General features: G+C 34.9%; 2 protein-coding genes across 2 annotated transcripts in view; one reads left to right on the top strand and one right to left on the bottom strand.

Annotated features, from left to right (window-relative positions):
- Nucleotides 1-4,077, bottom strand: part of LOC110464188 (protein sidekick-like) — a 31,826-nt gene extending 27,749 nt beyond the window's left edge. The window contains exon 1 of the mRNA XM_021519271.1: nucleotides 3,553-4,077. Coding sequence (XP_021374946.1) covers nucleotides 3,553-3,670 — 118 coding nt within the window. The 5' untranslated portion in view covers nucleotides 3,671-4,077. The remainder of the gene's footprint in view (nucleotides 1-3,552) is intronic.
- Nucleotides 4,078-11,938: 7,861 nt separating this feature from the next.
- On the top strand, nucleotides 11,939-13,160 carry LOC110464187. The gene is made up of 2 exons (XM_021519270.1): nucleotides 11,939-12,282; nucleotides 12,552-13,160. The coding sequence occupies exons 1-2, from the start codon at nucleotides 12,036-12,038 to the stop codon at nucleotides 13,007-13,009; spliced, it is 705 nt and encodes a 234-aa protein (XP_021374945.1). The 5' UTR covers nucleotides 11,939-12,035; the 3' UTR covers nucleotides 13,010-13,160.
- Nucleotides 13,161-13,683: the final 523 nt, after the last annotated feature.

Raw genomic sequence — 13,683 nt, 5'->3', positions numbered from 1 at the left:
ACAGCATTTCAGACTGTAGCAGTGCTTATTCTTGTTTATGGTATATTTTTTGGCCTGAACAAAACTAAAGATAACAGAAAACCCAAATAATGTTTAACAGCTGGTATTATGTAAACCTAATATATATATATGTGTATTCAAATAATATCATTTCACATCATGTAGGGGGGATAACCCTACTGTATTTTGACATTTGTTGGTGACTGTATGTTGCAATTCAACAGCTGTCACAAAATTGAGTTAAAGCTTAAGTGGCAACATGCATGGAGCAGCAATTAAAACAGATATGTGCAATGGTATGCTCATGATCATGATATACTGCTTCAACTGATGAAACATACAAAATTAAGCTCAGCAATGACATCATAATAAAATAGCCATGAAAGGTTTAGGAGACCATGTTTAACTCTAGGATCTTCTGATGCTGTCATAGCTGACCTTGTAATGTCAACAAATAAATCAAAGCATTTTTGTGGACACAAACTGCTGTATGCCCATGCATGCATGGTTGTGACTAATTTGCTACATGGAAACTTATGTTTACTGTCCTGAAAATGATATATACCTTGCATTTGATTTGGGAGCGAGGGTTTGTATCTGGACTTGCAGTATTTTCATGTTATTATTTGTTAAAGCTGTTCCCAAATCAAATTGAATCAAAGTATTGCAATTTAAACAGCCACAAATACTGTAAACATATTGATGTTCCCAGTGTACCTTTTAGTTCTACTTACCAGGTATCCACACCATAAGCTTTTCTTATTGAGGAAATACAATTCATTCACAGGAGCATAAATGAACTCACATGTAGGTGTGAAAAATGCTTCAGTACATGTACCCTGTATAAAGGGTTGAGTAATTATAAGACAAGGGTTTTTAGGAATACAGCTAGCTATATAGTATATATATATATATAGCTACAAGTTTTAACTTTTACATGGCTGTATAGTTTGGAAGACTGTTTCTTCTAGTCTAAATTTGCAACTATAACATAAGAACATATATAAAGACAAACCTGCCTCAACGACCACCTGTATTCAGCGACTTCCTATCTTACACGACCGGTAAATTATTCCCCCATAGGCCCAACGATATTTACTTTATAACTGACCTCTATTCAATTTGCAACTATAACATAAGAACATATATACAATGCAATTCCCACAAAACTCTATTGTATACTATAAATTTAAAATGGACATTTACCTATACTTAAATATATGATCCAGCACTCTATGACAATTAACTGATTCTATGACTGTAACTGCTGCATGTTTATTATTAACCGTGGACTATGTGTCTAAGCTGAGATAGCCATGGACTGAGTGTCTAAGCTGAGATAGTCGTGGACTGGGTGTCTAAGCTGAGATAGCCGTGGGCTAAGTGTCTAAGCTGAGATAGTCGTGGACTGAGTGTCTAAGCTGAGATAGCCGTGGACTAAGTGTCTAAGCTGAGATAGCCGTGGACTGAGTGTCTAAGCTGAGATAGCCGTGGACTGAGTGTCTAAGCTGAGATAGCCATGGACCGAGTGTCTAAGCTGAGATAGTCATGGACCGAGTGTCTAAGCTGAGATAGTCGTTGACTGAGTGTCTAAGCTGAGATAGCCGTGGACTGAGTGTCTAAGCTAAGATAACCATGGACCAGTGTCTAAGCCGAGATAGTCATCGGTCTTCTATCTATATTACAGCTGTAGCTTTGTTATCATAAAATTAAAAACAATTATTTAACAAGCTACAATCGCGTTTTAAATGACCTTGTCTTTTGGCCCTTAAAAATGCATGAATGGGCTTTTGTCGGGAGGAATTGGGAGTAATTTTGCAAAAGAAATTGATGTGTTTACAGAGATACCCTAACTGTAATATATATTTTCTCATTAAATTGGGTGGATCAAACCCGGTCTCTTCTGAAAGGTGGCAAGATTGTGCTTATAACAACAGTAGCAACTGACTGCCTTTTTTTTGATAATGGCTGATCATGAAAAAATTAACACCATTGACAGTACCAGAATTTAGTTGGTTACTAGAAATACTGTTTTCTGGTTTGGTGCAGTTGAATCTACAGTACAGAAAAAACAAAGTTCCAGCTGTCAGGGATGTAAGATTACAGGAAAAAGGCTTCTCAGACAGGCTATTTTGAATGAATGCTTGACATGTCTGAATGCACCAGTTTCATTGAACATGTACATGTTCAATGATCCTGCAGGTTTTGAGGATCACATTAAAATGGAATTTCCAGGAATGTTTTTACTGTTTCTTGTATGTGTTGAAGTGGGGAAACATCAGTGACCATGAAAAAATTAAATAATCAAGCTTCTTTTTTTATTTCCTGTTTCCTAGCTTCTGTAGTTTACAGAATTTGTTATAAGTATTGTATCTTTTTGCCAATTTTTTAAAATGTGCTTGAGGAATAGGAGACAGGCACGTCTCAGAAAGTTTATCACTGCATTCCCATATTACATCATCATATATAATTCTCATCACAGACAACTAATTTAAAAAAAATACAGTTGAAGTATTTATATTGAATAAGTAGCGATCACAAGATACTGGTTATGTAAGCAGGTGAAAAGACAGACAGCTTGAATTGATTACATTACTGGAGGTCCAGTTAGTCTTTTGATCTTTTGCACATTCATCACTACATGTACAATTAATGGTATGCTGAGAGTTTGAATACATCATTGGTAGCAAATGTAAACACTTCTTTTATGTCTTGAAAGAGCTCTCAGAAAATGAGACAAAAGACAAAAAATTGGACCAGCATAGAACGAAGACCTCTGCTTTTTTGTTTTACATGCTTCTATTCCCCAAGATAAACTTTTCATGCCCCCCCCCCTCCCCCCCCTCATGCATGAAAAGGTTATCTTAGGGAAGCATGGAAGCTTTTTGGTCATGAGCAGGGCTTTCACTCAGTAGCTGCTGTTACAGGTGTAATATAGATGTGCATTGAATTTCCCTTAAGCTCTGAGCGGTAGAGCATCGGGCTGGAGAGCCAAGGGTTGCAGGTTCAAGCCCCAGCAAAGGCACTATCTTTATCACTTTTCCTCGTCCTTGTACATAGGTAACTATGTTTTAAACTCCAAAACTGAACTTTTGACTAAAGCCGTAAAGGCTGTGTAAATTTGACATGTGTGTACTGTGTACACTGTTATATTTAACAGGTCCAGTACACTCTGTCAATTATTGAGCTATATAGCTGTTGATACCTTTATCCATCTACATTTTATAGCTGTATTAAACTATGTTTCTTAAGATTTCAGTTTCAATAATGATAAACAGTAGTCAAGATCAAAAGACATGAATCCAAATGAGAAAAGAATTGACATGGGGGTATGTGAGGACTAAGCCAACGGAAACCACACTGGCACGGTATCCAACACTATTGGACCGTTAAACATGAGATAAACATATCACCAATAAAAAGCTTCCCTCTACTGAAACATTCCACCACACCACAGTGATAAAGGTGATGCTGTAATCACACCGGTATCTCAATCTGCCATGGATGTTTTATACGTAATTTGGGTCTCGGCAACTTTGTGTAGTATCTTACCTTGACAATTAACACAATACAGATGTTCTTGTATCACCCACAACATAAATATAAGTATATGTAGCACTGAAATCTGACTATCCAAGCCTTTGCAGAATCGGCCTCGTCTGGGTCCCATTTTGAATAACGTGACATCCAAGGGGTAGAATCACCTGTGGAATGTTGTCTTTGACATGTCTTGTGTCTAAAAGATGTTAAAAGTGATAAAATTAAAACAAATTAATGGTGTCAAGACAGAAATGTTCTCCCAAATGTTCCGTTAGTTCTCACAGCGATTTCGTTGTGTTTGATCCTAAAATCGGAAGTGCCCAATCGCCATATTGGATGCAGACGGACTGTCCCAAAATGAAATTTGTTTTACACCTGGATGAAGTTATCCAATTTCGTGAAATAAATGTCGTCCGTATAAATTTCCTGAACAACACAGATCCCGAAAAAGTTGAAATTTCCTCTAAATTATTGCCAGAATATCACATTTTCTACACACCAACCTGTCGCGTACAGGTACAAAGCTGTCGGACTAATTCCGTTCACGTGACAAAAACAAATGCTCTGATTGGTTGAAAGTAGAAAGTCGATGACACATCAATGTGGGGGTACCCATTGACACAGGTATTTCACACAGGTAAATTACAATCTTACATAGCGAGTGTATATCTTCTGTGGGAAAATGAAACACAAACCACTCATAAGAGGGAGTGTTAAATGCTTGTACAATAAATAGTCCCGATGAAAACGTGGACGTTATATAAAACACTGATGTTACACCCACATGACATGTATTATTACGGCCATGATAATTAATATGTAACGTTACGCATCATTACTGTAAAATGTTAACGTTATATAGATTAGTTGACAGTTACGTCTTATTACTTATTATGTGTCTTATATAAGTTGATTTCGACTGGAAATCACATTTGATCTAATCTCTGTTTTTTAAATGTCATGCATTTTTTAATTGTGATATAGGCCTATGTAAATTGATGTGTGACATGACACTAAAACCACGTAATTAGATTAGATCTAAGTCCTTGCTAGAACAAACTAAAGATTGGTTGTCGCGTAAAGAGCTTATCATGCAGTATTCAAGACATTTTTTTAATGGATAAAAAAGGAATAATACATATGACCAAATGGTTTCGACTGCTGAAAGATGCAATAAATGGACATACATTGCATAACCATGGAATTCAATAAATTCATTGGGGGGAGAAGAGAGCCAGGCTCCGATTCGATCGAGCTACACATATTGAAGATGTCAGACAGTCTCTGAGCTAAGTTCGCCAGACCATGTAATTATAATCATACCTGGAGACCCAACAAACACCACTGAAGCAGAAGTATTTGCGAAATCTGTTCAAAATAAAAAATGGAAAATAAACGAGTGGAAAATGCTCAGCATTATAGAACAAAATTGTTTTCCAATATGTAAACGCTAACAATGGGTATCCCTATCGTCCGCCTCGAACAGTTCTGGTATGTTATTGATTTTTTCCATCTGCTCAGTCTCAGGGAACAAGGATGTATAAATATTTATGCGTCCCCGATTTGAAAATCAGTGGCTACACACTTGATCCCACTGATCTTCAATGCCGGGGTCAACTACAAATATATAATGCTGAATTTGTATACCAGATTCATATTTCGTGTCTGTACAAATACGTTATTGATTTAATTCTGGTATTTTAAATTGATTTTAAATGACCTGCAAATATGAAGTTATGTATGGCAGATTTATATGTTTATTGCATATCTCCGACACATAGACTAAGTCGGTTAATCTAGATGAATTCAGGGTGGCGTCCCGAGCAATTTCAATCCACGAACTTCCTGTAGATCAATTCTTCCTCATGTACGTACGCATATTTATTCAAAATTCTATTAATTTCTTTTGAAAATCAGTGCATTATGTTGATTCCTTATTGAAACATGCTCAACGAAATTGCAATTAAAAAATAACATCGTTCTTCCAAAATTATTATTATATAAAACACACCTTTAGGTCATTTCGGCAATACAAATATAACATAATTACAAGGAAATTAAATATTTCTGGCTTTACATTTATCATTGTGTTGTACATTTCTAATATGTCATCAATTAATTAACACGAACTTGTCGAGATACATATATCTTTAACACGTTTTTATGGTGTCGAACTCTTTTGAGACGGAGGTGCATATTACAGTAAAGGTAGCATACATCGTTAAAAGATTCTAATAGATGTTCGACACTCTAATAGAGTCTAGCTTTAATGGACGTTCGACAGGTCTGTCGGCGTAGCCTGCACATATGGCACGTTGTCGATGGATTTAAATGGACGGACTGAGATGGAGGTGAGATAACTCAAATATCACAACAATGGGAATGTCATACCGCCGGCGGCACTTCAAAGAAACAAAGAAATGAGATAGGCCCGTTGTAAGCTGTTGTGTGTGTACAATTCACGTCCGAGAAACAGGTGCTACCACAGGTGTAAAATTTATTTAACAGTGTTTTGTAAATATTGACGTTCTAAGTGACGTCATTTCAAATACCAGGGTGACCTGCTCTTTGTATACAAAGGTAGATATTTTGAAGTACTGGCTCCAATGTTATTGTATTCGGTGTAAAACATTCCAACTATTCGATAATCGAGTAAAATCAATTAAATTAAAACAACAGAATAATTGACTCTGTGATTCAAATCATAACGTCCTTTTATCAAGTACTTTGGCTAGAGACGGAGGTAAGCGTCTTATATCGTTGATTAGATAGTAAGCGTAGGGACGTTTATATAGAGTTGATCTGATTTATTTTGGCATTGATAGCAAATGCAAACTGTATAGAAATGACAAATTCAATGAAGTTCGCGGAGCCGTTAGCAGTACAATTTGTTAGCAGTACAATAGTTTGATTTATTATATAGACATTTTGACTAATGGGAAATTAAATTGATAAAAGTCAGCATTCAATCAACATAATTAAATGTAAAGTGTATAGTATTTTAATGAATAGAGCAGATATCTTAAGGGAGGGTCAGTGAAATCAAAAGTGCCAGTTATTATGTCAAAAATTGGGTCATTGCATTCATAGCTGATATTAGCGCAATCTGAATTTGGTAGGGTTATATAGTGACAATGCAATATAGTGGTAAATATGACCTCATACCACGGACTTAGATGATCTAATTCCGTGCTCATACACATCCGTTGTACTTGCTTGCTTACTCATTATGTCACATTCCAGCGCCTACATAATCAGGAATGATAAAACCGGTTGGTGCTCATTTTATTTAGCTAATACTTGCAATGAAATAAAGATAAATCATTGAGCAGTAATGGAATTTCCACAATGTATACTTTGCGCTTTGATAAGAAGAGACGTGTACGTGTTAATGATAGTTTTTGTATTAACAAAGTAGTTTAATTCTCCTATCGATATGCAAGGAACTTGTTATCGTGTAGATAGACGTTGTTCAAGGGTGGGGAGTTGCGCGAGAGATCATAACACGACCACTTCCCGTACTTTAAGTCGATAAACCTGCAGTTTAAAGACCATAAATCGGGACAATCTATATAAGTATGTCTAGAAGCAAGGTCGTATATACACACAAGTATGTTCTCAGGGTCCAAGGTAACTATATATGTATATATATGCTAAGTATACTGTATGTATAGATACAGCTAACACCTGGCCTCGGGTTATAAAAATATCGAATAAATATTTACGATCTCTATAGCCCAATTTCATACTTAGAGAGTTTCGAGTTGAGCTGTACCTTGGCTAACGTTCGAAAGGATTAAAAAAGTCGAATGTGGACGACTTAATTTAAATACAATTAAATCTCTTAAATTTCTTTTTTGTTCATAACTGAGAAAAGGAATTTTAACACTTATATTGTTTTATTTTGAGTGATTAAAAAAAATCTACATTTTAGACACTATTATTCAACACAATTGTTATTTTTTCTTTATAAACGGACATCGCCATAGCTCAATGAATAACATTAATGCCATCTTTTGACCTTACTAGCCGTCTTTATATGATCACAGTGGTTTAGAGGACAAAGTCATCGAGTATAAGTAGATTCACGGCACATATCTTTTAAGCCGACCGGAGTTACCTCCCTTCTACACTGTCAAGAACACCCACCGCGTAGATCACTATAGGTGTAGAACATACAGGGTTTTCGGCATCGAGTCATGCAGATATTGACGGAAGTAAAGCATATATGATACGTAGTTTTACAGACATGTTTTTGGCAGCTATGTTTAAGTTATATAACAATCTTATTTCCACTGTTTTCCTCAAATGTCGCTTTATTGCATTGTCTAGAAAAGGATTGTGGTATCTTCGGAAGATGTTGTTTATATATGAAAAAGCATTTATAAGCAGAAAACTATCATTATAACTTAGCATTAAATTATCATTATAACTGAGCAGTAAAATGTCATTATTACTGAGCAGTAATATGTCATTATTACTGAGCAGTAAAATGTCATTATAACTGAGCAGTAAATTGTCATTATAACTGAGTAGTAAAATGTCATTATAACTGAGCAGTAAAATGTCATTATAACTGAGCAGTAAATTGTCATTATAACTGAGCAGTAAATTATCATTATAACTGAGTAGTAAAATGTCATTATAACTGAGCAGTAAAATGTCATTATAACTGAGCAGTAAATTATCATTATAACTGAGCAGTAAATTATCATTATAACTGAGCAATAATATGTCATTATAACTGAGAAGTAAAATATCATTATAACTGGGCAGTAACATATCATTATAACTGGGCAGTAAAATATCATTATAACTGAGCAGTAAAATATCATTATAACTGGGCCGTAAAATGTCATTATAAATTAGCATTAAATTATCATTATAACGGAGCAATAATATGTCATTATAACTGAGCAGTAAAATATCATTATAACTGAGAAGTAAAATGTCATTATAACTGAGCAGTAAATTATCATTATAACTGAGCAGTAAATTATCATTATAACTGAGCAGTAAAACGTCAATATATAACTGAGCAATAATATGTCATTATAACTGAGAAGTAAAATATCATTATAACTAGGCAGTAACATATCATTATAACTGGGCAGTAAAATATCATTATAACTGAGCAGTAAAATATCATTATAACTGGGCAGTAAAATATCATTATAATGAGCAGTAAAATATTATAACTGAGCAGTAAAATGTCATTATAAATTAGCATTAAATTATCTTTATAACGGAGCAATAATATGTCATTATAACTGAGCAGTAAAATATCATTATAACTGAGAAGTAAAATGTCATTATAACTGAGCAGTAAATTATCATTATAACTGAGCAGTAAATTATCATTATAACTGAGCAGTAAAATGTCATTATAACTGAGCAATAATATGTCATTATAACTGAGAAGTAAAATATCATTATAACTGGGCAGTAACATATCATTATAACTGGGCAGTAAAATATCATTATATCTGAGCAGTAAAATATCATTATAACTGGGCAGTAAAATACCATTATAATGAGCAGTAAAATATCATTATAACTGAGCAGTAAAATGTCATTATAAATTAGCATTGAATTATCATTATAACTGAGCAATAATATGTCATTATAACTGAGCAGTAAAATATCATTATAACTGAGAAGTAAAATGTCATTATAACTGAGCAATAATATGTCATTATAACTGAGAAGTAAAATATCATTATAACTGGGCAGTAACATATCATTATAACTGGGCAGTAAAATGTCATTATAACTGAGCAGTAAAATGTCATTATAACTGAGCAGTAAAATGTCATTATAACTGAGCAGTAAATTAACATTATAACTGAGCAGTAAAATGTCATTATAACTGAGTAGTGAGTTATCATTATAACTGAGCAGTTAATTGTCGTTATAACTGAGCAGTAAATTGTCATTTTAACTGAGAAGTAAAATGTTATTATAACTGAGCAGTAAAATGTCATTTTAACTGAGAAGTAAATTATCATTATAACTGAGAAGTAAAATGTTATTATAACTGAGAAGTAAATTATCATTATAACTGAGCAGTAAAATGTCATTATAACTGAGCAGTAAATTATCATTATAACTGAGCAGTTAATTGTCATTATAACTGAGAAGTAAGTTGTCATTATAACTGAGAAGTAAATTGTCATTATAACTTAGAAGTAAAATATCATTATTGGGGAATTCTGAATGTAGTTGCGGTAAACGAGGATCCTGGATGTCTATAGTATTTTTGCTTGCCCTCGTTATCGATATCTACTTCCATCATTGAAGGCGAAAGGTTATGTTGAGTAAAGCAATTTATAATTTTCACTCTATATGTTTTTCTCGTATTGATATTTTCTAATAAAGTTTTTTTTTCTTTTATATATTTTTTGTTTGTTTAATTTTTGTTATATGTGATGTAAAATAAATTTCATTGTGATCAATACTGTGCTATATCTGTAATATCTCATGCCAATTCGTTTGCTTGATTTATATAAGTGCTATAAAGTAGTCTTTTATGGATCAGAATTGACGTTCTGGACCAGATCCGACAGGAGGAACGGCCACACTTACAGCTATATATCATATAGACTTAGCTGCGGCGTGTCATGTGACCTCGAGATGTCACATTTACAGCTATATATCGTATAGACTTAGCTGTGAAGTGTCATGTGACCTCGAGATGTCACATTTACACGTGTTTGTGTGCATTTTCGTTTAAACATCATCTGTAAGGGAAATGCATGTTTCTGATGCACGGTAAAATCATTCTGAACTCAATTTTACAGCAATGTCGCTTATTTGTATGATGTTGCAGTAACATTATGCCGCAAAAAGAAAAAAATCGCATCGAACTCTAATTTTCTGTTTGACACTAGATCAAAGGTCAAATTTCTGAATAGCATATCACCTAATGATGGTACATGTGTCTCTGAAAACCTGCCTTAAGTAGTTAATAACATGCAATATGATATCAACCGGACAAAATATCCTTGCCTTCACTTTGTTAACTAGAATCTCGGAAATACTTCCCGTTACAAATCGATAACATGACTGATGTTGAGTTGTATCAAATTATTTTGATTTGACAAGAAACAGAAAATATCAACAAACAGACAGAAGCACAGACACGTGGAAAACTCCATGCTATTTTATAACGTCTTAGCAAGACGGGAGTAGTTACCTCCCTTTTTGTACACGGCTATGTAGTGAGAAAGTTGCAAAATTCAATGACTAAATATTTTTTATATTGCATTTTTCTTTTTTTATTATTGAATGTATATTTTTGTTACTGCACATATATTTACAATTATTGAATACAAATATAAATTATTGCATTATATTTACAATTATTGAATACAAATATAAAATTTCGAACATAAATATAAAATTATTGAATATTGCAACGATTGGCACGCCACAGTCTGACGCCAGTTTTCAAGACCAAATCGTTCTGGAATTCCCATAACGGTCCAACCCAGGGGCATGTATCTTCTTGGTCATATAAAAAAAATGGCTTCGCTCCAAAAATCTTATTTTTAAAAAGTAACGCGGTATCACGAAAAGGTGGCATAATTAATACAGAGACTATACGTATTACACACCCAGCTATCAAAGTTTTTAGTTACCCTATGTTGAACGTCCAACGCGTGCACACTTTTTTTTACGGCTGAATCATAAACACTGTAATGCGTTTATTTGACTAACGTGTTCATATCTTTTAACAAATGCAATAGGTACACATTTATTTCAAACATATAACCAGATATTTCAGACCATCAAATAAAAAAAAATCCTATTTTATGTACACTTTCTTTGGGAACTCGAAAACTAGACAGAAGTTGACCTGTTTCCCCGACTGAAACATTTGGGGCTTTTGTTTTCTCTCTTATCTCCCTTCCCCCGTCAGTGTCTCCCTATGCACCTCTGGTAAGGCCAATGTCACAACGCTTCATATAAATCATAATTGTAAAAAAGTAAGTGTTTGTATACCACGATGCATTGCAACATTGTCGAGTGATGTGTCAATCAATTTTGTTTTCCCAAAGGAAATCAGTCTAACACTAGACTCCAGATGGAATCCCAAAACCTTATTATTATGAGCACAACACATTTCAGGGGCCAATAAGCCAACCCCGACCTTGTTTACTTATCAATTCCGTATAGTTCGGTCCTTTTGGTCCCATTCTGGTGCACAGAAACGCAAATAAGCACAACACATTTCAGGGGCCAATAAGCCCCCCCCGACCTTGTTTACTTATCAATTCCGTATAGTTCGGTCCTTTTGGTCCCATTCTGGTGCACAGAAACGCAAAAACAAAAGGATGACGTCATAATAACTATGACGTAACCATGATTTTGTGTCATAATTGATACCCATAATGCTTGCTTCCCATAACTACGACAGTAAAGTTCAACTGGACTGACTGCTTTTTCTCACTTCTCTTGCTATTGGATTTTTACTTTTAACTACAAAGCAGAATATGATTACTGCCAACGACCAACAGCTATTTCCTAACATGGAGTCTTTCAAAGGCATCCATCCAAAGAAAACGATGAAGGATAAGTGCAAGGTAATCGGTGAAACAACCATGTACTACAGCAATGCTGGATCAGTCCAGGTATTGTCTCCAATCCCGGGCTCTCCATCACCGGACAGTGAACCATGGAGTGACCGTATCCGTCCAGATTGTCCGAAAAGGACGTCTCTAATCAGTTTTGACAGAAAAGGTGAGTCACGTTTCTACAAATATTTGTATTTATTTGCATAACCCTGGATATAAAGGGGCGTTCTCTGAGTGCCAACATTTATTTAACAACAATAGGCAGGCGTTGTTAAAATGATGACTACCTGCTGTGTTCAGGCGGGAGCACTTTTATCGTCAATCTATTATTTTGTTGAGCTACACGAGTATATTTCTTGATGTGATGTATAATTATCACGCAAGTATAATATCTAAATGTATTTGAATTATATTTGTGCCCGGTTGTACTTGCAGACAAAGTTAAGAAGACAATGTCTGGAAAGAAAATCTCATCAAAGAAAACAACAAAAAGATCCGATTATTCTTTACCGCCGATAACAAATGTGCCGACAACTGGGCTTTCAAAGAAGATGGTGGATAGAAATCAAAAGACAGACACATCTACAGAAGCGTGTAAACCAATAAACATGCCGAGCTTCAGAGCTGGTCGCGGTAGTAGAAAAGTGGTGACAAAGGGAAGTAACCCGTCTGTACCTGTCCATTTGTTTGGTCAGGAATCCGTTGCCAGGTTAACTGCGGGCCCAAAAATGATTCAAGCAACATCCCGCAGGACCAGCATATTGTCAGTAAAGAGTGTACGTTTGCCCGTGCCCCGGGGACCTATGAGGACCCCAACCTCTATTAAATTCCTACCGTCACTGTACAGGGACAGTCTACCATCTCTTCGAGTCCAGGCGATGGTTGTTCAGTAAAGCGTACAAGACGTACTTAAGATCATTGCCTGTCGTTTATAGCACGATGTAGAGTTCCGTTAATATGCAATATAGACTACGATATACAGACAATGTATTTTATTGAAAACGAAATCAACAAATAAATGATTGAGTGGAATTTGAATATTGAATTATACATACAAAAATATTTTAAAGAGTTTTTGTATTTGTTTTCTGAATAACCGGCTGCCTTTATTGTGTTTTTATTAGAAGAATTATTTTAAAAATTCTTTCCGACTGTATCTCACACATGGTAACAGCTTTTAGCTATTGATTTTATGACGTATGAACAGCCGATTTCAAGCGCTGTTTTATTTTCATAAACGGCGTTTGGGCGCTTTTTCACGTTTTTGGGAAAAGTTTAAAGACGTCATTATGTTTGACAAATCGGCGCTTTATCGTTTATTTGGGGGTTTCATGAAAAGGCGAAAAAGCGGCAATTTATTTTACAAAGCGCCGTTATCGCTCCGATAACGGCGCTTTATAAAATAAAATAAATGCGAAAAAGGAAAATGTCCCTAGTCACCCACCATATCTGACCCTTTTTATTGTGAAATTTATCAAATTTTGAACTCGGATTTCAGGAGTATAGACACTGACATTATTTTCTAAAATAGGTCACTCGTGCGTATGGCGGTTACGCACCCTCTAAA

This window comes from Mizuhopecten yessoensis, unplaced genomic scaffold (assembly GCF_002113885.1).
Source record: "Mizuhopecten yessoensis strain PY_sf001 unplaced genomic scaffold, ASM211388v2 scaffold10971, whole genome shotgun sequence".
Classification (NCBI taxonomy): Eukaryota; Metazoa; Mollusca; class Bivalvia; order Pectinida; family Pectinidae; genus Mizuhopecten; species Mizuhopecten yessoensis.
The sequence above is the reverse complement of the archived record's forward strand: the minus strand, read 5'-3'. Positions and strand labels throughout refer to the sequence as shown.

Excerpts from the sequence above, each read along its gene's own strand:
- LOC110464187 (XM_021519270.1), top strand. The coding sequence starts at position 12,036 with ATGATTACTGCCAACGACCAACAGCTATTTCCTAACATGGAGTCTTTC. Across the intron at positions 12,283-12,551 it reads AATCAGTTTTGACAGAAAAG|ACAAAGTTAAGAAGACAATG; the intron begins GTGAGTCACGTT and ends TTGTACTTGCAG.